Source organism: Notothenia rossii (assembly GCF_949606895.1).
Source record: "Notothenia rossii genome assembly, chromosome: 6".
Taxonomy (NCBI): Eukaryota; Metazoa; Chordata; class Actinopteri; order Perciformes; family Nototheniidae; genus Notothenia; species Notothenia rossii.
Genome location: NC_136909.1, coordinates 31027038 through 31053133, shown reverse-complemented (window position 1 = coordinate 31053133; position 26096 = coordinate 31027038). Strand labels below are relative to the sequence as shown.

General features: G+C 40.6%; 1 protein-coding gene across 42 annotated transcripts in view; it reads left to right on the top strand.

Moving 5' to 3' along the window:
• camk2b1 (calcium/calmodulin-dependent protein kinase (CaM kinase) II beta 1) overlaps positions 1 to 26096 on the top strand; it is an 89066-nt gene that overhangs the window by 21264 nt on the left and 41706 nt on the right. For 13 of the 42 annotated variants that reach the window (XM_079687797.1, XM_079687794.1, XM_079687799.1 and 10 more), the window contains exons 3-14: positions 269 to 328; positions 528 to 582; positions 1186 to 1251; positions 6823 to 6895; positions 14371 to 14473; positions 15305 to 15388; positions 15536 to 15630; positions 17214 to 17336; positions 17520 to 17603; positions 18274 to 18316; positions 19917 to 20012; positions 24714 to 24751. In XM_079687797.1, coding sequence (XP_079543923.1) covers positions 269 to 328; positions 528 to 582; positions 1186 to 1251; positions 6823 to 6895; positions 14371 to 14473; positions 15305 to 15388; positions 15536 to 15630; positions 17214 to 17336; positions 17520 to 17603; positions 18274 to 18316; positions 19917 to 20012; positions 24714 to 24751 — 920 coding nt within the window. Of the gene's footprint in view, positions 1 to 268; positions 329 to 527; positions 583 to 1185; positions 1252 to 6822; positions 6896 to 10904; positions 10978 to 14370; positions 14474 to 15304; positions 15389 to 15535; positions 15631 to 17213; positions 17337 to 17519; positions 17604 to 18273; positions 18317 to 19916; positions 20013 to 24713; positions 24752 to 26096 lie in introns of those variants that run through there. The other 29 variants (XM_079687802.1, XM_079687804.1, XM_079687812.1 and 26 more) reach the window with 6 other exon arrangements.

The window sequence follows — 26096 nt, the reverse complement described above, 5'->3', positions numbered from 1 at the left end:
CGGTTACATGCAAACAAATTCAGGGTTTCTCAATTTCAATAAATGGATTTAATGACTGTCTTCAATATGTGTGTCACAACAGAGGATTTCTTGAATCCATCTTTGATATGCATATGCCATTGTTTAGACATTTTCGCATTTTCCATCATTGTCCCATGTTGTCTGTCACAATGACTGGAAAAACAAATGATGTTTTTCCTGGTCACATTTCAGAATGAATCCTAATGATTTCCCCTTTCTCTGTCTTGTTATCTCTGTGTCCCTTTAGATCACCAAAAGTTGGAAAGAGAAGCTCGGATTTGTCGCCTGTTGAAACACTCCAACATTGGTAAGGACGTGTCTCTTTTCTTGCATCTGTTCCCACAAACATCTAATCAAACCCATATATTACCGTTTACCTTAAAGTAAACAAGCAAAGCCTGGGGCAATTAAAAATAAATAAAGCATATAGGGTTCAAGCTGTACTCACACAATTAAAAGATGAATACACACATTAATCTGTCAATCGTTTTGTATTCCTCCTACAGTTCGTCTTCATGACAGTATATCAGAGGAGGGCTTCCACTACCTCCTGTTTGACTTGTAAGTCGGCGTCTCTCATTTCCTCTTTACTTTTTGTTATCCTCTCCTCTCAGCTTGCTCATCTTCTGCCCCCTTTCCTCCTTCCTCCTCCACCCTGATTCCCCACCTTTGCCTCAAAACACAATTACATAAGTCTCTCTCTGTTGCATATCTCCCCCCCCCCCCCACCACCACCACCCACGCCCTCCACATCCATCTCTTGGCACATCCTCTAGTTTCCATGGTAACAGTGTGATAAGGGGGAGGATTGGGGGAAGGGGGGTGCTGCATTAATACCCCCCCTCCTCCTAACAATCAAAGCATCCTATTATTAATGTGTGTGTGTGTGTGTGTGTGTGTGTGTGTGTGTGTGTGTGTGTGTGTGTGTGTGTGTGTGTGTGTGTGTGTGTGTGTGTGTGTGTGTGTGTGTGTGTGTGTGTGTGTGTGTGTGTGTGTGTGTGTGTGTGTGTGTGTGTGTGTGTGTGTGTGTGTGTGGGGGTGTGTGTGTGTGGGGGTGTGGGGGTGTGTGTGTGTGGGGGGGTGTGTGTGTGTGTGTGTGTGTGTGTGTGTGTGGGTGTGGGTGGGTGGGTGGGTGTGTGTGGGTGTGTGTGTGTGTGTGTGCAGGGTGACCGGAGGTGAACTGTTTGAAGACATCGTAGCCAGAGAGTATTACAGCGAGGCTGACGCCAGGTAGGATTACGGCCGTGTTTGTGTGCGTGTGTTTTCCTTGACCTACAATGTTCTCTGTCTTCTGTTGTCTTCTCGTCTTTTTTTTTTTCAATGTTGACTTATTTCTCCTTTTCTTTTCTGACTGCTTTACTCTTTCTGTACTCTTCGCTATTCTTCTTCTCGCTTTCCTTTTTACTTGTTCTCCCGTTTCCTGCTCCGCACATCCCTACTCTGAATGTGTTTTCTTGTTTCATTCCTTTTGTTTTCCCTCTTGGCCTCTCTTATTTTAAGTGTCATCTTTTGCTTCTGTTGCCTTTCTGCGCCCTTTTTCCTTTCCACTTTACCTCTTGTTTCTCCTTCTCCTCTTTTCACTATTCTTTCTGTCCTTAGCTTTTTTCTTTATGTCAATGCCAAAGTACTCTCACATCGACACAGCAGCGACCCTAATGCCCAATCCAAGGTTGGAACAATTTTGCTTTTTATATAAATCAGCGAAAAATCATCCAGGTGCGGTTAATGTAGATTTTGGCCAAATTTCAAAATAAATGCCATTGAATGGAAGTTAAGAATCTGAGTTAGTGCCTCATTCAATTTGAAAGTGAATCACAACTTTCATTATTTCCTTACATCTTGTAGTGAGAATTGTCATGAGTTTATATTTTTGTAAAATGTGCTACAGCAAGAATCACTCTGCTAAAATTAAGTAGGGTTCTGATTTGAACAAGGTTTTAAAATGCTGTTTTCGAACTCTTTATCCCAAATATGTATCTATCAAGCAAAAACGTTATTGGAGCATTTTACAGAAAACTCTAAAACCCTACTGTATGGGCGGCTATGACTATGTGGACAGTTTCAACATCTCTTTCTCTTTTCTTAATCAATCAATCAATGTTTATTTATATAGCCCAATATCACAAATGTTACATTTGTCTCAGTGGTCTTCACAATGTGTACAGAATATCAGTATGACAATACAACACCCTCTGTCCTTAGACCCTCACATTGTACAAGGAAACACTTCCAGAGAAAACCCACAGTTTAAAGGGGAACATGGGAGAAACCTCAGGGAGAGCAACAGAGGAGGGATCCCTCTCCCAGGACGGACAGACGTGCAATAGATGCCGTGTGTAAATCGAAAAGATTATACATTTACAACATAGGTATTCCAAATGTTTGGAAATGCATGTGTCTATAATAATAAGATGAATCCACGAGGATGTCAGCAATCTTGTGGGAGCCATCAGGGAAGTAGTATGGTGAGAGTCTGGCAGGACCGCAGAGACAGGTTCAGCCACGACTCGAAGTCTAGGACTCAGATCCAGTGCTCAGGATAGAGGATCCAGGACACACGACCACAGCCACAGGATTAGCCTCGACTCAGGATCCCGGCGTATATATGGACACAAAAAAGAGATTTGGGGGAAGCTGGGTTAATCGGAACATGAGAGTACACAGGTACAAACAGCCAGAAAGACGGAGTAAGGTGCCCCCCCCCCCCCAACAGTCCAAGCCTATAGCGGCTAAACTAACTAATGTTCATTCAGCTCTTTTCTTTCCTGTCTCTTTCACCCTCCACCACCACACATGCTTCTAACATCACTCCCACCACTTTGGTCTTATCGACACACACAGTTCACTTCAACCAAGAGGAAATCGAGTAGTGTGGGGGGGTGGATGTACAGACAATAGACTGAGAGAAGAGTGAGAGAGATACTTGACAGTGTGGGTGTGAGTCCATTCAGCAACATAACAAAGACACTGAATAGTCTGGTAGTGCTGAGGTCGACGGCACAGTAAATGGTCTTTAACTCTTGTCTCTAATCCAAAGCAGTTTGACTTTTAACTTCACAATGAGGGAACTTTGGTAATTTAAGCAAAGTGGTGTCTATAACTGGCCTTTTTAACCAGTTTGTATTTAAAATGTCTAAAATGCTTTGAGTGAAGCCTTACATATCAGCATTTGAATATGATTATTTTCTGGTTTTGTCCAGACTTTTATATTCTTGGGTAAAAAAAAAGTGAATGTACATTGTTACAGCAAAAGTTAAGATGGAGACAAACACAAATAAAAAACTATTAAAAAAAATATTAAATGAAAATAAATGGATTATTTATTCAGCTGTACATTCGAAGTAGATTATTTATCAAATTGCACATAAGTGTTACTGCACAACAGTGGTTTCGTAGTCTTGTTTGTTATATTATTACTATTATACAAATTAGTGGTACCGCTCATGCTCTTCTTTTGTCAGCTTACTGTAAATCGATTTTCAAAAGTTTTGATTAATAGTATCTATCTTTTTCTGTACCTCTGTCCTATTCAGAGGCACATTGCCTCTTCAGAAGCTTTCCCATTGTAGCTAAAATGTTCAATGACATCATTTTTTATTCTGAGAGTGGCAAGCTTTCCCTTAATTCAGCGTGTTACCCGGGGCACACCATCAAATCAGCAATATAGAATGATATAGTCGCCAATAAACAAACACCCAGGCAGCCACACAAGGCAAGGGTCATGGCGGTATAAAAAGAAAAACAGTTGGAGTTTGATGTGGGGTATTTGTTTGGGTATTGAGTTTAATAATCAACAATCTGTCTCCATAATTGTTGACGTCACCTTTTAAGTTAAAGGATTTCCATTAGCTGATTATCAGGGATTTTGGAGGGTAGTTGTTTGTTTCCAAACTGAGTATTTCGTAGTCCTGAACAGCTTGCAGAAAAAGTGTCTTTTATCCTGATGCCAAGAGCCTCTGCTGCCTTTGGTTTCAGACACGCATGCTTGATGGAGTATTCATGGGTTTTATTTAGAGTGTAGAGAAGTTTCACTTTTTTGTAGCCACATTGTGATTTTATTTTGGAGAGCAGAGTTTTAGTACTTGTCTCTGTACATGTATGTGAGTGTGTGTAAGCTGCCATATCATACGGCATGCTACAGCACTAATAACTCATCTAAACCCCATAGTGATCGCTATCATTCCCAGCCACACTATAACCCTTGCTGTTTTCATTCTGCAAGCACACACACACACACACACACACACACACACACACACACACACACACACACACACACACACACACACACACACACACACACACACACACACACACACACACACACACACACACACACACACACACACACACACACACACTCTGCATGTCGGTCATCAAGGCCAATCCTTCCCCTATCTCCCTACCTCACTCCCTTGGAAACGAGCAAGAACTGGGACTTTAATTAGCGACAGTAAAATTAGTGTCACACACACACAGCACAAAACTGTGCAGCATCACACCTTGTTGCCCCCTGTCAGAGTTTCTCCTCAGAAGTGTTTGATTGGATGAGGGCCATTTTGAGTAGAACGAAATTATACCTGCAGCTGAATCAAGGACTTTTCCCTCTCTAGGGAACAAACAGACTAAAACATAAAGTTAGTTACACTAGATGCTGCCATGGATCTGATTTGTTTGTTTCAATGGGAGTATTTTAAAAGATGTTCTCGTTGTCTGTACATACTTACATTTTCCTCCTATCATATTTTCAATGAAAACCTCTCTTATCTTGCTCGATCTGCATTGCGATTATTTTTGTATTAAACACAAGCTTGGACATGATTTATTTCATTAAAGTGAGTATTTTACTATTTAAAGCAGTGGTTTTCAACTGGTCAGGCCTCGGGACCCACTTTTTACTTGGTCAATACATCGCGACCCAACATTTTGAAGCACTCAAATCTATTCAACAAAAAAACCTGCTGTAATATATACGCTTTTCAGCATACAATATTAATACAAGTGAAGTACAGTGCATATATCCCTTATATTCCTTCGGTATGCTTTTAAAAAAGGTTTAATGAGATGATGGAATCAAAGCTGAACTATATAAAAAGGCACACATGCTGAAAACCCAACCCAAGGGGGTCCGGGGGGATTCTCCCCCAGGAGATTTTTAGAAATACTAACATAAACTATGCATTCTGGTACACTCTGAGAAAGCCTGCATGCACAGCGTTAGAAAATCGGGCCTTCAAAATAAAAGTTTGACTTTTTCCCCAGATTTTGTCCAATTTTTTTTTATCATTCACACATCCCACACCCACTCGAAACGGGTCGGTCGCGACCCACCAGTTGAGAACCACTGATTTAAAGGATACTCATACAGGGAGTGAAAGTGGCCTGAAGGTAGACTGGCTCTGTTTTTGATTTCTCTGTCGAGTCACTGTTCCCCTCTAACCTACAAAGAGTTCATAAACAGACCCAGAGTCCTTTGGAATGACATCATCTTCTTGGACAGTGGGATATTGAAGGCACACACACAAGCAGATAAAGTGGGTGGAGATAGTCTTCTACTTTTGAATGCCAAACACAATGGGTCACTGTCAGGTCAAGCCATGTGTCTGTGCATGCAAGGGCATGTCACAGTGAATAAATGATGTAGAAAAGTGTCTCCAGGTATGTGGATGTTAGTGTGCGCCGGAAACCTCGCAGCGGCAGATAAACTGTGGCGCCCTTGCACTAATTGCACCGAAATAGCGCATAATGCTTCTGAGCATTGAGCTCCCACTTTAAAGGTTTCTTACTTTTCTTTCGTCTTCGTTTGGACTGCAGTATGAAGTTGTAGGTCCTAAAAATATAACCTAGCATCGTGTGTGTGTGTGTGTGTTATATAGGTTTTTGTGCATGTAAAGGTCTGTAAGGGCTAAAAGCTCAAAGTTCCCTCCAGAGGGATTTTATATAAAGATTAGGGTTTAAGATAAAAAATAATACAGTCAATGCTTCCTCACAGGTTTAAGGCCTATAATTCGCATATACCTTTGGTTACATTTCATATTTTCCCCTACATTTGTGTACTGAGCAAGCATGCACATACACAGTATACCTCTCATTCTCTCTCTCAGTCCACCCACTAACTAGACACTGTGTGGGCGTGGATCCTGCAGGCTTCCCGTCTCTTTGCTATTAGTCACATATTGTGAACATTACAATCTCTCATTGCACCAAGCCTAAATGTTCACACACTCACAATAGAGGTACATGTATCTCTCGCTATGTACAGGGTGATGTGCTTTCCTTTCAGTGATGGAAAAATAGCCTGGCATCAGCCCACTAGTCGATTATGATTCAGTGTCATCCTATACGCGTTCTATTTATTTCATAAATGATGATCTTTCTCTGCTCTTCAAACACATCCTATCTTCCCTCTCACCTTTTTTCTTTTGGTTTTTGTCCTCTCCTCTTACTCCTCTCCTCTTCTTTGTCAGTGTCGGTGTGATTTTTGTCTGGCAGATGTTTCTGCTGTGGCTGCTCTTGTTTCTCATCCTGTCTAAAAAGCAAAACCAAATGTTTTTGTCTCCTCCACCCGCATATACCCCCCTCCCTTCCAACATCTCTATCTGCATCAATCGTCCTCCCTCTTCTTCTCCTTCTCATTTATTCTGACAAATATCCCTTCTCCACTAATCCAACCTGCCAACCTCTGTTCTTTATCTTTGTCTCATTCACCTTGCATTGGCCGTCACTCTGTTCACCTGGCATCCTATTTCTCCACCTTCATCCCCCCCTCCACCCCTCCTCCCCTCTGTTTTGTCTTCACAGTCACTGTATCCATCAGATTCTAGACAGTGTCCATCACATTCACCAACATGACATAGTGCACAGGGACCTGAAGGTTAGTATATGTAGAGGAGCATCTGCATCCTGACTTCTTTCCCTCCTCCGTCCCGGTCCTTCCTTTCCTCCTTAATTACTTCCTCCCTCCCTCCCTCCCTCCCTCCCTCCTCCGTCTCGTTTGTTCGTGCCATGTCTAATGTCCGCCTGTCCGACTTGTCTCTTGTTATGCTCTTGTGTTTCCTTTTTTGCTGTTTTATTGTATGATATGTTATTTTTTAATTGAAGGATCCTGGCCTGGTCCACCCGTCCTCCCTGCTCCATTTGCCCTCCCGCCCACCATTTTCACTACATTATAACAAACTCTTGTTGCACTGACAACTAGATCAATTAATCAATCAATCAATCAATCAATGAGCCTTGTACACACACACACACACACACACACACACACACACACACACACACACACACACACACACACACACACACACACACACACACACACACACACACACACACATACACTCCCCCCCCCAGGTGTAATACATATCCAGTTTTAACACATGCCCTTACAACCATCAATTTCTCCCACCAGGCTAGTTAAAAGAAGCAACAGTTATATTTATTGTTGTCTTTATTAATATCTTCTTTTTTTTTGTTCTCCTGTCTACTCTCTTGCTCAGAGTTATTAATGTATTGTATTGAAAATAGAGATATTTTCAATAGTCTAATATTAGCATCAACAGCAAAAACAGCATCTTTATAGAGCTGTTTTTGAGAAGACAAACAAAGTGCGCTACTTATAAAACAAATCTTTTTTGTGGAATATTGTCTTATAAGCATCTCCAGAGGTGTTTTCTGATTTATTGTTGAGCTTTTATCTTTGGCCCTGAATTAAACCTAAGAACAGATTTCTAGGATTTTAACTTTTCTCCATTCTTTAGACAGAATTACAGTAGCAGTTTGGACACATTTTGATATCTGATTTTATTAAATATAACTAGTAGTGTATTGTCAGACTGACTCTCGAAAGAAAGCATAAGTAAAAGCTATGTTCTGCTTGCTATGAGATGATCAGCGACTACAGAATATAATAGAACCAACGTTTGAATGATCTCTGCAGCATTTATGTAATTCTTTACTTTTAGTTGGCAGATATTTATATAGGCATTATACGAGAGATAACTAGTACTCACTCAAAATCTGCAACCGCTACATCAGGTCATTTCACGATTTGTAACTGAAAGCATTTCACGTGTGTGCTGCTAATAATTCTGCAAGTATAGAACAACCTCAGACAAACAGACTTTAAGAACTATAACACAGCTATGAGTTGCTAAAAATGTACAATTCAAGAAATACGATAGATGCATTTTTTGTCATCTGTCAAGTTTTTCAAGAACATCAATGTTAAAAACTTTATCAAAAGTCCCATCGTGGCTGTGATCTGTAGACCTTATTATTCTGTTTCTATTTGAAGAATACTGTAAAGTAGGCTAACGTGCAACAACTGAAACATAAACAAACACTTTTTATAGCAGATTGCATACTTACAAAGTAAAAACATGTATACACAGTGTGGATAAAGCCTACTTTTTATATAGAGTGAACAGGAATACAACAGAATTGATCTTTTAAATATTGATTGCGGCAACACACACACACACACACACACACACACACACACACACACACACACACACACACACACACACACACACACACACACACAGGATTTTCACCCTGCTGGTTACAGAGCTCAACAGCTGACAAAGTGGGGGAAGGATACACACACACACACACAAACACACACACACACACACACACACACACACACACACACACACACACACACACTGATCTGCATGCATACCTACACACAGGCACATGTGTGAGTGAGGGTGCAAGAGGACACACACTCACATTTCATAGATGGAAGTCCCATTAGCCCCACACATGCAACTTGACACACACACACACACACACACACACACACACACACACACACACACACACACACACACACACACACACACACATACACACATACACACACACACACACTGTAGACGTGACCTGCCAAGTATTTATTTATTGGGAGACCTTTAGAAACAAGACACAGGATTCTAATTTATAGTCCTGAACTTTACAGCCATGCCAGTCTACATTTCTCTCTCTCTCTCTCTCTCTCTCTCTCTCTCTCTCTCTCTCTCTCTCTCTCTCTCTCTCTCTCTCTCTTTCTCTCTCTCTCTCTCTCCTTTTCTCTCTATTTCTCTCCATGTTCTTTGCTTTCTCTTATGTTATCAAATCTAGCAGACTGACAGTCCAGACTCTTCCTTAATTGAAAACAATTACTGTAAGTCAGCTTTTGAGACTGCTCAAGTTAATTGTTAGGCATCTAGTTTACTTGTTATTTCACGTTTTATGGTTAGATTGTGAGATAACCTTAGATAGCTGTTAGTCCAGATGCCAAAATGGAAGGGGCTTTATATTGGATGCAGACGAAATCAAAAAGACAACGTAAATAATCCAAAGCATAGTAATGGCCTGTCAGTCACACGCAGGCGATGCCCGGCCTGGAGCAGCATTCTGACAGTTTTCCATGTTTAGACCTATTTCTGTCTGTAAAAAACACAAAATAATTTACAACTTCAAAAATAAGTGCTTAACCTAGTGTTTGAATTTAAAGACACTGCCAAACAGCAAGGGTATTTTTGTGATAAGGTGCTAATCAATGACTGCGCATCATTTTCAAAGCAGTAATCAAAGTAATAATTATGTATAAGTATTAACTATGGCACGTCTTCATTGCCTGAATCATCCGTGAAGTGAGTAAAAACTCAATATTGTATTTTACGTTTAAGTTGTGAAAGTCATTGAGAAATGACTTGGTAATAACCTCCTCCCCAACAAGGCTCATCTAGTTCTACCTCTAAAGATATCCTTCATTTTCCACACTATTGCAAAAAATAGGCATTGCACATCTTTTCTAAAAGTGTAGGTGGAAAGATCAAGAGAGCGTATTTTTTTCTATCATCCATAAGCTTCTCTTAAGCTGCACTCATATTCGGAAATACAAAACTGTGAAACACAACCCTCACTCTGAACTTTGTCAGTGCACAGGAAACACACAAGCTTCTGTCCACACACAACGCCACACAGATGCTTTTGTTCCCCGCTCAAATATCTGCAAAGACTCCATCATTACTCCGCATCACTCTCAGTTTTTAACTTTTTATTTTTAGTGTCCGGTAGCTGACATCAGAATGACAGCTCTTGTCAGCAGAGGCCAGTGGACATGGCATTCATCCAAGACACATCTTTTAAATGTTATTAATTGCACAATGACTCACTCCTTCCCACCTTCTCACACCCTCTGTCATCACCTAATGCCTGCAGACTACAACATGCAGGGAGGTGGGGCATCTAGAATCCAGCGAAATATCTGTCAGAGATGAGTGTGTCCCTGGATATCCTCATCTAGGAAGAATAGAGTATAAAAGACAAATAATAGTGCAAAACCATTGGTTAGTTGCAGAATAGATTGACTCAAAGGAACGTCCTGTTGCAATTCACACATAGCTATGCACTTCCAGGCCAACCAAGTCAAACCCAGGTCTACAGCGAACCCCCAAAAAAGTAAAAGCCATAATGACATCTGCTGCACTATAGGCTCCATGCTAAACACAGTAGCTCAAACAAGATAACGGCCCATTTTTTTAAGCTTTATATTGGATTCACATCATAAATTGGTGATACATAAAATGTACTTTAAAGTAAGCCTTATATTTGGGCCACAGTTGTTAGCTATGTCACTTTTTTAGAAGCTATTGAACCCTTATTGCCTTTTGTAGTCCTGGGTGTGTGCTTAGCTGTGGTTTGGCTGTAGCTAATCAAATCTGAGAGTGTCACAGCTGGCAACATGAGAGCCCTTTCAAATCCTGTTGTACCCCTTACCCACTCCTCCATCATAACCCCCCCAACCTACCCTCCCCCACTCTTGGCCTGTGCACGGGATTGTAGCGCTGCTCAGACTAACATACGCCCCCCTTGGTGTTTGCATGCAGTCATTGCATCCAGCAGATCTTGGAGGCAGTGCTTCACTGCCATCAAATGGGCGTGGTGCACCGGGACCTGAAGGTGAGTGATGGGGGTCATCCTGCTGTCCCTTGGGAGTGTGCTTTAATATTTGTAATGGGGGGGGGTGGTGTTGTTGGTGTGTTTTTTGTGTAAGTTTAAACAAAAGAAACATGTGAATGTCTGTAATGTTTGTGGACATAGTGTCACTTACAAAGTCTCAGGACATCGAGAGGGATGAATCATCTCATTCCCCCTGAATTCCGAAATACAATGCCTCCTTTTGTAACCTTATATAATACAATGTAGGCATACACAATAGTTGGTTGGGCGGTAAGAAAGCCATTTAGAGTCGGGCCCAAGCTGCTCTCCCCACTCACAGTCCCTACAGCTTTGTGGCGATCAACATGAGACTGTCAAATACTACCGGTGACCTTTTCTCTGGCTCTGCCCGGCCATACCCAGCCTCCAGTCTGTGCAGTCACCTTCTCTATCTGTTGTGTGAACACCACTTCCACCCCAGTCTGTGGAGATTTCAGGCATGCAATCTTGTTTATACTAACTGACCAATGCAGCTGCTCTGTTCCCTTTCTACAAAAAGTTATTGTCATTGCATAGCCGGCCCATTTCTTTTGTTGATTGATCAATCCAAGATGACTAAGGAGGATACTTAATCTAACCTCTGGTCAATTTACTTTCTTTTAGAGAATTAAATTGTGTTACATATTGAACATTACACACCCTCTGGGGTTTTGATTGGACTGTCAGTGTTTCAAATGGGACAGCTCATTTTCTGTAATCTGCCATGTGGTGACTTATATTAAACATAAAGCACTCTTTAAGGGTTGGAAAACATTTTTGAACTGGTAACAAGTTAGGATTGCTTCATAGTTGTATTTATTTGTGTTCGTGTTGACTGTTTATTCTCTAGAAACCAAAATATTGTTTTGCTTGAGTCTGTTAGTGTTTTAAATGTGGCTTATTGCTTTTCTTTGTGGAAACATTTCCCAATAACAAAGCAGTTCCTCAAATATAGTGAACTATGTGTGAATCTGTTTCCAAACGGATTCAAAACAACCTTTCTCCAGTCCTCTCGCCGCCATGTCTCGTATTTGGTTGTGTTGCAGTATATGTGCATGCTTGTATTTTGCACCTGGTTTTGCATGATGCCCTTTGTTGAGTAGACCTCCTTTATGCAAATGTCAGTCCAAGCATTCCAGCAAAGCCGTGTTGTGTTTATCAGAACTGTTGTGGCCAATTCTTTTTTTAGCCAACACGCCTATCTGGTTTCACACCCAAGCGTCGGAGAGCATTTCATGCAATAGGTCACAGTGTGATGACTGAGGACAGCCTGGGTGACAAGATCGCTTGAGTTAGAAATTGCGTTATGATAAATAAGATGACAACGCACATCAAATGCATGTGTGCTAGCTCTACAATGTTTAAAAAGTACAGCAAATATTATTTCTCAGGAAGGTCATTATTTTGAGTCTACACAAGTAATGGATGTAATGAAAGTTCCATTAATGACACAATAATTAAGTTAGAGCTGGGATTTGAAACATAAGGTTTCCAACATCTCATGCTACTAGTGTTAAGCAACATATTAGATGAAATGTTATAGAAAAACTCCAAAAGAACGTTTTTTAGGCCTTTCTTAAAGGTATCTGGTTTGCAATAGTGTGTAAACATTGTAAAAGAAAAGATATCCCTGTCTTTAATCTAGACACACACACATCTCTTCCACTTATTTAAAGGATTTAGTAGGAAAACCACAGCAGCGCCAAATCCTCTACCAACATATAAATAAAAGGAATAAGAGAAAGAGGAGAATCATTTCATATAAAACACCCACGCATGAACTGCTCTCGAAAACAGCTTTCTCTTTCCTCTGTAACCTTCCATCTTTCTGCCTTTCACCCAAACCTCGTCATCAGGTTCTCTGTGTGGGCATGTCTGAGTGTATGTGTGTGCTAAAGAGATGGAGCGCTTGTATCAAAAAGTCATGGTGATGTGCATGTAATGGGTTGCGTTTATGCACCTTTACGATGGAAGTGCATGCTTCATCAGAATTTCCACCCACATTAGTTTCCGCTGATTATCTTACGGCTGCAGTGTTGGCATGTTCTACCTCCCTCATTCAGAAAGGGGTAAAGCCCAGCCAAATGGTGGAGCTCAGAGAACATTATGACGCAAGGTTGCAGAACCTCAGGATTACCGGTTTGCTAACTTAAGTCTCTATCACATATTTCCCTTTCTTTTATACATGGGCTCAAATGCTATAAGCGCATGCAATATATTCTTGCAAATCGGTGATGCTATCCTCGACCAAGATTTATTTAGTCTATTAATTTCTAATAATTTCTAATGCAGAATTAATTATTTCCAAGAATATTTTGAGTTTGTTTAAATCAACATATCAGTGTTCGTCAACTAAGAATTTCTTAGCAAACCTACTAAATAATTGACTAAGACGGGCTGGTACTACAAATTAGCTGAAGGAAAAGAGGGGAGAGAAGGAATCAGAAGGTGTGCAGTAAAGCACATAATAATTAACACATATTGTGGACTTAAATTATTAGACATGAATTGAAATGTACATCAGCAATGAATGCAGGTGTTACTGTTGATGGTTTAGCCAAAAAGAGGTTGTAGCATTTAAAAAGGGCGCAAAACACAATCAGGGATTGCAGATGATAACCATGTCTGGGAGTTTCTGTTAAACAAAGGCTGAACGTAATGGTATGGTAATGGGCAGAGTCAAAGAACTGCATGTCCTTGTTTTAATGGAGTGGGAAATCATATATTGTCTAGCCTAAAATACTGGCTATTGACTGAACAAATTAGCTTGTTAGCCAACCCTGGTATCTAGTCTGATCACTTTTCAACAAAACAACTCGATGAATAAAAGACACTTATTATTTTGTGTTAATATTTTCCACCGGAATGCTTTATTTGTCATTAGAGATTACCAGCTGCAGTAACAGAGGCAATGATTAGGTGAGAGTTGAGAGAGATGTCGAGAGACAAAATGAGCAGGGCCAGTGGGAATAGCATCCCATTATTAGAGCCCTCTTCTGACAGAGAATAATGAGGCGGAACGCATTATCTGGGCCATAGAGATGGAGCCTATAGACCACAGCACACCGCATGAGGATAGGACAAGAAAGCACTGCAGCTTTTTGTGAGCTAAACAGTTAATTCAAAGTCAGGCCAAAAATGCATTGGTTTAACTTTTATTTTATGTGTTCAAACAAGTAATTTAAGTGACATCTATGTCCGTGTGTGTATGTGTGTTTTGTATGTGTGTGATGATAAGAACTTAATCAACCCAATTACAAACATTGTGCATGAATAGCTATCTTCCCCCATTTGGACATTGTTAATTTGTTTTGCCCCCAACCCTCCTTTCAAAAATGTTTGGTGATCTCCTTTATCTCCTTCTTCCCACTTTAGCCAGAGAACCTGCTCCTAGCCAGCAAATGTAAGAATGCCGCAGTGAAGCTGGCCGACTTTGGCCTGGCCATTGAGGTGCAGGGGGATCAGCAGGCCTGGTTTGGTAGGTACAGAAGATACAGGAGTTACTTAAAGCTCAGTTAATTAGTTCACTTCCTGTCAGAGGTTAGGCTTACGAATGTATGTTAAATACTTAGTAAAGGAAGAAAGACCTACATATAATAAAGGGTAATGGAGGGTCCAGCTGGAGGAGAGCATGTCTTAACTTACAAGAAAAGAGTATATCGTTATGATAAATTGTTATTCATGCTTTAAGTTTTGATGTTAGGATGCATTCCTTAGAAAATGTACGCTTAGTTTATCAATTCGAACTGACATTGCTGGTGCCACCCTAGCTTGTATTGTACTGAAATCAGACCTTCGTCCTTTTTACAAGAAAGTGGCCCAGTTTGTCTTCGGAAAAAACACTTTATCAGAACTTTGCTATAAGAAGTGAACCCATTTCGATCTGGTACCAACGATGGTCATTCATTAATGCTCCTTGTTCACTTCCCCTAAGGATATGTGCACTTTTCCTTTTTTTAAGGATGTCAAACTCTGATCATAAAGGTCAAGCTCAAGAAGATCTTCGAGCTTTGAATCTTCCTGTTACATCTCAGTCCACTGTATGGATGAATAGGTCATGATAACAGGAAGACTATCTTGCTTTCTAAACAAGCTTATCTAATGATAGCACATATGGTGCCTTGAGTCACAATCAATCCATTGTGTGTGTGTGTGTGTGTGTGTGTGTGTGTGTGTGTGTGTGTGTGTGTGTGTGTGTGTGTGTGTGTGTGTGTGTGTGTGTGTGTGTGTGTGTGTGTGTGTGTGTGTGTGTGTGTGTGTGTGTGTGTGTGTGTGTGTGTGTGTGTGTGTGTGTGTGTGTGTGCTGCAGGATTTGCTGGCACACCGGGGTATCTGTCCCCTGAGGTTTTGAGGAAGGAGGCATATGGCAAACCTGTGGACATCTGGGCCTGCGGTGAGTTGTACAGAGAAACACACTTTACATACACTATGGTATTTCATTGATAATTGTACACAAAAAAGAACATACTGAAGCACGTTTTCTGTGTGTGTGTGTGCGTGTGCGTGTGCGTGTGCGTGTGTGTTTCTGCTCATGTCTCAGGGGTTATCCTCTACATCCTGCTGGTGGGTTACCCTCCTTTCTGGGACGAGGACCAGCACAAGCTGTACCAGCAGATCAAGGCGGGGGCTTACGATGTGAGTCTCCTCTCCTCTCTTGCTGTCTTATTTCTCCGCTCCTGCTGTAATACCCTCCCCTCTCCTCCCACTGCCCCCGTTCGTTTTGGATGTGCTTACATAACTCAGTCGCCTCATTCATATTTCAGGGGTTGCAAGAGAGGGAGGCTCACCTGAGATCATATTTAAGTTCATGCCAAATGGAGAGAGACAGGCGGACTGATTCTCTGGCAGGGATTCTGGGCTCAGGGATCAGACCTCGACATGTGTGGGATCAGAATTCCAAAAAACATTGTCAGGGGCCGAGCTTGGACTGGGTTTTAGATGTTGTTGAAAAAAACACACAGGGGGGCAGTGGCTGTCATGTTCAAGGCATGTCCTATCAATTGGATGCATTTCGCTCTTGAGGAAGTGTTATTGAAAATGCTGTATTCTCCGAGCTCCACCTTCACCTCAGCCATTTCGAATGTGGCGCGCTCAGCAGCAGATTGATGCGCTGCAGAGGTTATGATTATGCGCGGTCCCGCGGAGAGAGTTCTGAGGATTTAAACATTAAACTAAATTATTATTATTTAGATATATTTATTATGCAACACCTGCGACCCGACCCGCATCATCTTTGTTTTACCCAGAAACAAACCCTGAAAAAAGCGTTTAAAAAAATAGCACCCGCGAATCACTTTTTTTGCCGGGTCACCCGACGGGTACACGACCCGATGCAGGACTCTGCTCTACTGTTACTGTACATGTTTACACGCTTTAATGTTCAAAAAGGTCTCTATTTTTCTCATACTGCTGCAGCACCCCTTTTCAGCCTCTGTCTGAAACCAGAGACCAGTCTGCCCTGATTGGTTCGCTTGTATTTGCATGTTTAATATATGATTTAAAAACAAAAACATGCACATTCAGTAACTGATTCAGATTTGATGACTTGGGTCACAAAAAAGTCTAACAAATAGCAAACCAAGGGGAGCATTCTTGACATTTAAATGCAAGCTTGAATGGTTCTGCAATTACCTATGTTAGATCAAACAGAATTTCAACATCTAGAGGTGTCAAAGGTCTTAATTCGATTGTCTTTCAATGTTTGGATGGCGAAAAGATTTAAACTTGCCTCTAAAAAATTAACTTTAAAAGTGCTGTCTCATAATTGTGAATATTTCAAAAGCAGCTGGATAATAACAATATTATTACAGTAATAATGAACATTTTCATGTAAACCTTTTGGTTTAGTTATTTAAAAATTGTCGTTTTGCCGGATTCCAGCACCATTGAAATTCTCTGATTAACGGTAGTAACCGTTAGTAGCATCAGTGTCTTTATTGATTTGATTGGATACATTTTCCCAGTGCCCAAAGTCTTGTCTTCAGATTGCTATTTTTTTCGGACAAATAGCCCAATACTCAAAGATATTTCATATAAAATAATATTATGCAGAGAAATCCTGCAAATTTAGAACCGGCATATGTCTGGCATCTTTGATGACAAATTAGGATTTCATTATCAAAATAATGATTAAATCTGTCCATCAAAGAATGGATTGTTCAACAGATTGTTTCAGCTCCACATTGAATTTGAAGACGTGGTTCTGCTTCTCTTTTTAGTTCCCTTCCCCGGAGTGGGACACAGTTACACCTGAGGCCAAAAACTTGATCAACCAGATGCTGACCATCAACCCAGCCAAGAGGATCACTGCTCAGGAGGCCCTCAAGCACCCGTGGGTCTGCGTAAGTGTCCCCTGCTGGAGATGGACAATCAGACAGCAATTCTTTTTCACACATCTACTGCACGCATTGAAAAGACTTGTATGACTGATTTCATCTTGTCGTTTTCTTTCTTCTTTTTATGAACTTTCCTCCTGTGTTTCCGCCACTTTTCTCTCCTCCTCTTTCTCTTCTTCCTTCTCCCAGCAACGGTCCACAGTGGCGTCGATGATGCACAGACAGGAGACCGTGGAGTGCCTGAAGAAATTCAACGCCAGGAGGAAACTCAAGGTTTGTTTGCATGCTCATTCTCCCCCACAACTTCCACTTCTGCTCTGATAAGATCAGGATAAAAATGATAATTTCCTCAACTTTATTCTTTTATTTCTACTTCTTTATTTAAGCGCTACTGCCAGAAGGTGATCTACAAATTCATGGCCTGTTGTTTAAAACATATATATATATTTTTTTATGAAGATGGCATATGCTTAAAGTTATTAAAAAAGTGTCTAAATCCAGACTTATCCTCAATTCCTGGTTTCCCTTCTTCACCGATGTATTGCTGAAAGTGTGTGCAAATACAACACCTCAGCCATTGGAGCAGACCACTGTTACCTTGCTGCTTTTGGCTAGTCTTGGCATGGCTCAAATACCAGTAAATGGGTGACCAACATGCAACCAACCTGCCATTGGCATGTACCAGTTGTCTGTGTCTTGTCATTTTTAGAAAAACATGGACTAGCAGTGTAAGACATTTAACTGCAGAGCAAACGAGAAAAAGGAAAATAATGTAAGATATTTAAAATAGGGACCATGATGCAGGAACATACAGTATTCTTTGAATAGAAAAATATATAAAAATGTGGCATATTCTTAAAAAACTATTCACATACATTTTTCAAAATGATTATGTTGCTAGTTAAAGTGTTTACATTTGAACTTTTTTTTTTTTTCTCCTCAGGGGGCTATTCTTACTACCATGCTGGTTTCTCGAAATTTCTCTGGTAAGTGTTGCCTCAACATAATCGTTTAGAACTGTTCGACCATTTATATCAGTGGAACAACATCCATCAATATAAAGGTTATTTACGCATGCAACATTTTGGGATTGTATCTGCTGCATGCCAGTTATATGTTAATACACATTAAGTACTAAGAAAGATTTTTGAATATAAGCATATATTCAAATATATATGTCAAGAATATCCTTGATGTCTGCCCAAATGGTGGCATGTGCCTCGTAAACACTGGTAACATTAGACATTTAGTAACAGACCGATTAGTCTCCCTTGGTCAATAGATCCGTAAAAAATATATTTATGTAAAGTTCATCTCAGTGCAACTTCAGTGCTTCCCTTTGGTGTCTTTTATCCAGGTTAGGTACTTAGACCGTTATAATACAAAGCATAGTCTTGTACAACTTATTCAAAATGGTATATTAAAAAATATAGCTGTTAAATACATTTTATTTTGGTCTCATTTAGATTTAGAGCATATCCTGTTCAGTGAGATCACAGTATAGAAAGCTTTAATTATTTACAATAACTGAGCACGCTTAACGTTTTTAGCTTCTACTTATACGTAACCTTTTATGATGTGGAGATGTTACTGCTGGGGAGACAGTTTTCTATTGATCACACTTTCTCAATTTGAGGACACACACACACACTCACACTCACACACACACACACACACACACACACACACACACACACACACACACACACACACACACACACACACACACACACACACACACACACACACACACACACACACACACACACACACACACACAAACACTGACCCAGGTGTGTGGCCCTGCTGTGTCAAGTTCTTAAATACATTTGTTCTCCTTTCTCTCTTTCCTCTTATGAAGTGTGAGGTCATTAGGTGACAAATACATAACTTAATAACACTACATTAGCACATAAACAAGTTCTCATCATGAATCATACATTATACAGAGCAGTGTATCAGTGTCCCTGTGCTGACACAGGGGAGCTTCTATTTCTATCCACATGTTTATATCTTGTAGCATTCAAAATGTATGAGGATAAGGTTATGGTTTAAATTAAAGTTCACTATTATTTCTACAATATGTTTTAATTTGAATACAAAGTATGACCGCCTGTTATGCATTTAACATATTTCTGACTGTTGTAGAGGTGAACAAGCTCTACAAATCTAACATTTACTAACATTGACTAAGTCCTGCAACTTCATCACTGTCATCATCCTAACTATAACACTGTTTTCAGGGATGCTTTGAGTCAAATTAATTTGAGATTTGTGTTTTTCCTTGACATTTGATTTGATCCTTCTACCAGCAGCAGATTCATAAGTGACAGATTTTGTGTCTCTAGTTTGTGTATACGAATTAACCCCCCTAATGAACTCATAAATTATGTTTGTCTCCACCTCACCTTTTTTACATTTTTCCTCACCCTGCCACCTACCTGCTTTGTCTCTGACTCAAACCCTCCCTTTCTTTCTAAATTTCACTCCACCATTTTTCCATTTTCCCCCTGTTTCTCATCCAATTCCTTCTCACCTTCCTTTCCTCCCTGCTCTGCAACTGACTGGCTATTGGACTCTTAACAGTGGGCAGCAGGCAGACCACCACTCCAGCCTCGGTCACCGTGGCAGCAGCAGCAGTGGCTGCAGCTGCCGGCTCCGCCGCAGGCCTGATGGAACAAGGTAGCACGGTGGAGCACACAGGGCATGCCACGCCTCTAACCCTTCTCTGTTCCTGTCGTTCACACTTTATGGTCCTTCCATTTCCCCTCTTTTCTGCCTCTTCTTCCTCAGCACGGGGGGCTCAGCGCATGATCGCGTCACTAACCACATCTTCCATTCACTTATCACCTGCAGCATTAGCTATGGTTCCATTTGACTATATAGCAGGCTTTACGCAACCTTTTGATAAATCATAAAAAAGTTAATTTCAACTAGTGTTTATCCAGTTGCTTAGTTAAGACAAGTTGAGGATTGTTACATGTTAAACATATCATAAAGAGAATGGGAAAAGTGTCAACTAGAATTTGTGATGTTCAGCTGTTGGCTGATGGCCAATGACAACTAATTATAAAATATGCAATAAAAGTGACAGTAGGAATTAATCATGGATAAAGCCATCATTTCAGACCTCCTTTTAAACTAAATATAACAAATGTGACCAGGTTGCTATTTTTTTAGCAAAAGCTCTTCCACTTAAATCAAATCAATGATTAATCTTTGAGAATTTTTTGGTGAATATTTCACTTTCTATTTGCCCAATCGATGTTGATGTATGGAAGCCCAACTACTGCTGTCGTTTTCCTCATCAGCAAACATGTCACCTCCTGTCTTCGATCTGATAGGCTCGCTGACCCACCCATATTCATCCCTTCATCTTCTTCAACGCAGCCACAGAGCATGGCCTCGACCTAACAGAACTGCTCTCCTGTCTCGCTTTTTTTCTGCTAACTTTCTTCCTCCCACTTCACCTCTGTCACATGAACACTCCACCTTTACTTTTAGAGCTGTCCTCTCTGGCAACAGTTTTCTAGCAAGTCACTTTTCTATAACTCCACCAGAATCAGTCTCACTTTCCATCATTCTTCATATTGCACTTCCCCCTCACTCCTCTTTCCCTCTCTCTTCTTTTCTCTGTCTGACAATGACACTGGAAAGTTCACCCTTGTCACTTTAAGGATGGAGCTGCCCACGAGCTGTCAGTGAATGCTGCATGGAGCATGCACTCCAGCGAGTGTGGGAGGGGGGGGGGGGGGGAGAGGCATGGTGAACACAGTGGGAGATGCAAGGCTGGGCTGGCTCTCATGATGTCCACAACTATTAAAGCTGTTGTTTTACTATTTAAATGTATTGCAGTGGAGATATAACCCATAGTAGCCAACTGACTGAGCTATGAACTCTCATCCAGGCCACATACTGTACATGTAGCTCATCATTTATACATATGTTCCCACTAGATGTATTCGCTGTTTTAAACATCTTGTGAACTTTAAATATACCTTATAACCTAACTCTCTTATGTTCAGACAGAGCGCATATTATAGAACCGTTGGGATAGCATATAAAGTGCTGCATTAAGCCATTTTTGTTTACTTTAAAGGAAATTTACAGAACCGCTGAGATGCTATTGCTATATTAAGCCGTTATAGCTACTTGTATTAGCACATTTGTCTTTTCTTTTTTTTGCACCCCTGACAAATCTAATGTTTATTTACTGTTTCTTTGGTCCGGAACCTCTCAAGACAAAATGGTATCTTTAGTCATCCTTAGCAGGTAACTTCTCTAGCAGTTTTGGAAAATAGTATTTATTTTTTAGGGCGTTTGTGCTAGTAAACCAAAGAAAAGTTTCAGAACATTGTCATCCACCTTTTTGATTTAGGTATTTTTAACACTACAAATATTTGGACATTTCAGATACAGTATGTGGACCCGTCCCAACATAATGCGTTTTTACTGGGTTTGCAGGAATGATTGCAGGCCTAAAAAAACAACAAAAAAAGACCTCACATGACAGTCTAGCATTGAGCTAAGGAATCAAAAGTTGTGGCAGTGTCCTTGTTTCTGTGGCCCACTGGGACTCCACAGTCCTCTCTGTGTCCCCGAGCCATCACTAGGCTCCAATCAAATATTAATAGTGGACTGCCTCGCCCTATCAGCCTCACTCTGCCTCACTGGTTTCCTGGAGGCATCGCTCTTATCTTGCGTGTTCATACACACAAATACAATCGCTATCTACTTGACCTCACCCTTTCCTCATTCAGGACGAGGGTGATAGTATCTTAAATTATGTCCAGGCCTTCAAAATGCGATGTGTAGAAAAAGCTTCTTAAAAACTCTCGAATTAGAGGTCACATGTTTGGTTTGATTACCGCCCGGACCTTCATGTGAATCTTTGCTCAGCCTAGCTTCTCTCCTGCAGTTGTGCATCTTGCTTGATTTTAATGTATAGTTGTGAATGTGTTTCTGATCTCTTTCTCCTCTCTCTTCTTGCTTCATGTGTAATTTGGGGCAAGGTAAGGGGTGCCCCCATGTTTCTCCACCTTCGGCTCAAAATAAGCTACTTTTTGATATTTCAGGTTTCCACTGAGATTTCCGCTTTTTGTCACCAGCTATTTTAGCAACATAGCAGTCTTCTCCTCTCAGCTCTCGGTTCATGTCTTCTCTTCTACCAAGCCGTCACAGAATACGCCAGAATGAACTTGACACTATTCTGACCCCATTTCTTCTCCTCAGTAACAAGGAGCCTTTGGAAGGAGGAACAACAGCACAGCAATACACCATTCACATTCATGCCACTCTCACATCACTGTAGTGATTCTTTATCACTTCATATTGCTCCTTGCTAGAGTGTTGAATATGAAAACCTCGCCTCAAACGTGAGATTGATTTTCAAGGGACAGCTTTAGAAGTCCACTTGTAAGGATGTGATGTTTTACTTAAAAGTGCTAGGCCAGGGCTAGGACCTCCTAAGAAATAGCTGGAATTCAGCTAAAATAAAGTATAAGATAGGAACTATGCCAAAATGTTCAGAGAGGAAAGAGATATAGAGAAAAAAAGACCCAGACCTGGCTGCTGATGTGATTGCATTTGATTAGACTTGAAATTGCATTCAGTCCCTTTTAAAAAGTCCCAGCAAGGATTACATCCAGGCGGGTAAGGCAGAGAGGAGGGGTCTCGGACTTGAAACGGTCAATTCCGCAATAAGTGTTGCTAGTGTAATATTCAAAATGAAGCCATACTAGAACCGATTAAATTTGCTCATTCATAATGTAGAAACATAAACAGATGGTATGTCTTCAAAAAACATACACATACAACCTGTTCTTTGGAGATTGATGTATATCGATGCGTTCCTGACAACCACTAAAAATACAGATTTATTTGTAAGTAGTTTATGTAAAAATCCTTAAATAACCTTTAAGAATAATCATTCAGTACTAACCAGAACATTTGTTTTCTGAAAAAAAAGAAAAGGCTTTCAGTGTAAAATCAGACTTATCCTTTAGACTTTATAAAGACAGTGGGAATATCTAGCTATACAAATAAACTGTAATTTTTCAAACTAAACGGATACATAAGTCTTGATGACCATGCATTGATCTGATGTTATGCTATAGCAGTGAAGTCATTGTAAAGGCCCGGAAAACTGGCTCAGTTTCAGTTTCTACAGTTCAAAAGGGATTATGGGTATTATGTCTACAGTATCAGTCTTCCCTTCCTCACCCCCTACCTCATTACCATTCATTAGAGAGCAGAATATAAACTAATCCCCCCCCCAGATTTCCTAAAGGCAGAGCTTATTGTTGGGCCCTGCACGACAGCCATCTTTCTTCCAGCTTCCTCACAACTGGAATTGATGTAAAACAATGAATTGGAGGACATTTTTATTTCACTGATGACAATGTGTCTCTGTTTTATTGAAAGACAAAGCATTGGGATCTGATCCTTAAACATTGAGGAGCTAGTTTTAAGACACACAGGGAAAATAAATAGGATTTATGTATTTGGTTGAGAAGCAACATTGGAATAATTCCTTTTTCACCTGAACAACTAGCTATGGACATCAAACACCTTGGGACCTAAACGATGGACCTTTGTAGATCTATGAAAGCCCTTATTCCACTTGAACGCATCTCTTTAGTAGGAAACTAACCTTTTAGCAAGGTGCTGAGTTCCCCTTGTGATTTCAGTCTAAGGCTACTTAAGCTGAGTCACAGTGCAGGGTTCTTACGTCATTAAAAACCTGGAAAAGTCATGGAAATTCAAAATGCTAATTCCAGGCCCTGGAAAAGTTATGGAAAACAATATGTTTCCCAAAGTTTTGGAAAAGTCATGGAAATGTAACTAAAGTTGCATCAAATATAATTTATATTTTATCTAATCGCCAAAATAGTAATACTATAAAGATAATACATACTGTGTCGTATAGTAATTAAACGTAAAATGGCATTTAACTGACGGGGTATTTTGCTGGTGAGAGATTGTAGTTGCTTTAGCGTGTAGAAGCTAGTAAGCCTACTATTGGATTTGTTTTAGATAGGCACAACATTTTTCATATGCAGACCTTATTTTCCTGTTCCATGGGTTAAGGTAAACCATTTTCAGTGGTACCGTTGAGAAAGAGTAGTTTTTTTGGTCATGGAAAATTAGGTAAAGGTCATGGAGAAGTAATTGAAAATCATTGGTAAAAAAGTGTATGAACCCTGACAGTGGCTTTTACTGCAATACAAAACGTTAATTCTTAATTAAGTTAATTCACAAAGTCAAATGAAAGTCATCTCTTAACTGTAGGTTAAATGTGTGGCAGATGAGACATTATTGTTGCTTTACTCCTCTGTTTTTCCACTTTTAACTGGTTTGTTTGCGCTCTGTTTGTCATTGCAGCAGCTAAGACCTTGCTCAACAAAAAGGTAGAAGTCAAGGTAAGGTCATCACGTCTTCCGCCGACTTTCTCTTACCTCTTTCCACTATCCACCTTTCCTCCTTCTTCTTCTTCTTCTTCTTCTTCTTCTTGTTCTTCTTCTTCTTCTTCTTCTTCTTCTTCTTCTTCTTCTTCTTCTTCTTCTTCTTCTTCTTCTTCTTCTTCTTCTTCTTCTTCTTCTTCTTCTTCTTCTTCTTCTTCTCCTCCTCCTCCTCCTCCTCCTCTGATGTATTCTTTCTGCTCCACTATTTGCTTCTTTCCTAATTTGGCTAATCTCAATTTCTCCTATAGCTTTCTTGTCTTTGTTGTTAAACGTGTTTGTTTCTCATTATTTTGTGTCCATCATAATGTACGTTGAGATCGTGGTTTTGTGTTTAGATGATCTTACAGATTCACCATTTGTGACTTGTGAAAGGATACCTGTTTGCTATGTCTACATATCTGTAGACGAGTGTCTTTGTATGTGCCCGTCTGCGTGTTGTCTGCCATAACACATGCCTCAAGTAGCAATTCCTTCAGAGAGCACACTTTATTTACATTTTCAAATTATCCAGCTCATGCCCCTCTCTCCATATGTAACATCTGTCATCTCCATTCCTTTTTTCATCCCTTCCTGTCACCCCGCCATTTGAGTCTCTTCCTCCAGTTTCAGTGCTTCCTATTCCTGCTCACCCCATCTGGTCTTTAACCCTGTATTCCAGTTCATCCTTTTAATAAAGATCTCTCACCATCCCACGCTCGCACATACACACACTGCAGTAACACATCCCACACAGAGCTTCCATGAATGTGTTCAGCGTGTATGCATGATAGTGTGCGACCAAGCTTGGAACATGGTGTACATGCAAGAGAATGTGTTTTGCTTCTCAGCATTGTACGTTATGTTAGGAAGAGACTTTGGAAGAGACTTTGTGAATGTTTCACATGTGTTTGAAAAGAGAACGAAAGCGCAAATGAATGTCTCCGTGTGTGTGTGTGTGTGTGTGTGTGTGTGTGTGTGTGTGTGTCTGTGTGTGTGTGTGTGTGTGTGTGTGTGTGTGTGTGTGTGTGTGTGTGTGTGTGTGTGTGTGTGTGTGTGTGTGTGTGTGTGTGTGTGTGTGTCTGTGTGTGTGTGTGTGTGTGTGTGTGTGTGTGTGTGTGTGTGTGTGTGTGTGTACGCACGCACGCATGCACACACATGGCCCCCCTCCTCTTTCTCCCTGCTCAGTCGGTTCAGCAGGGAATGTGACTCCGGTTCCAGGAATAGCTGCCAGTCTGGACCCTGGAAACTCAGACGACAGAAATAGACACTCACTTCCACTGCAGCCCTCTCATTGCCTAGCAACAGGCACACTCGCCCCAAACCT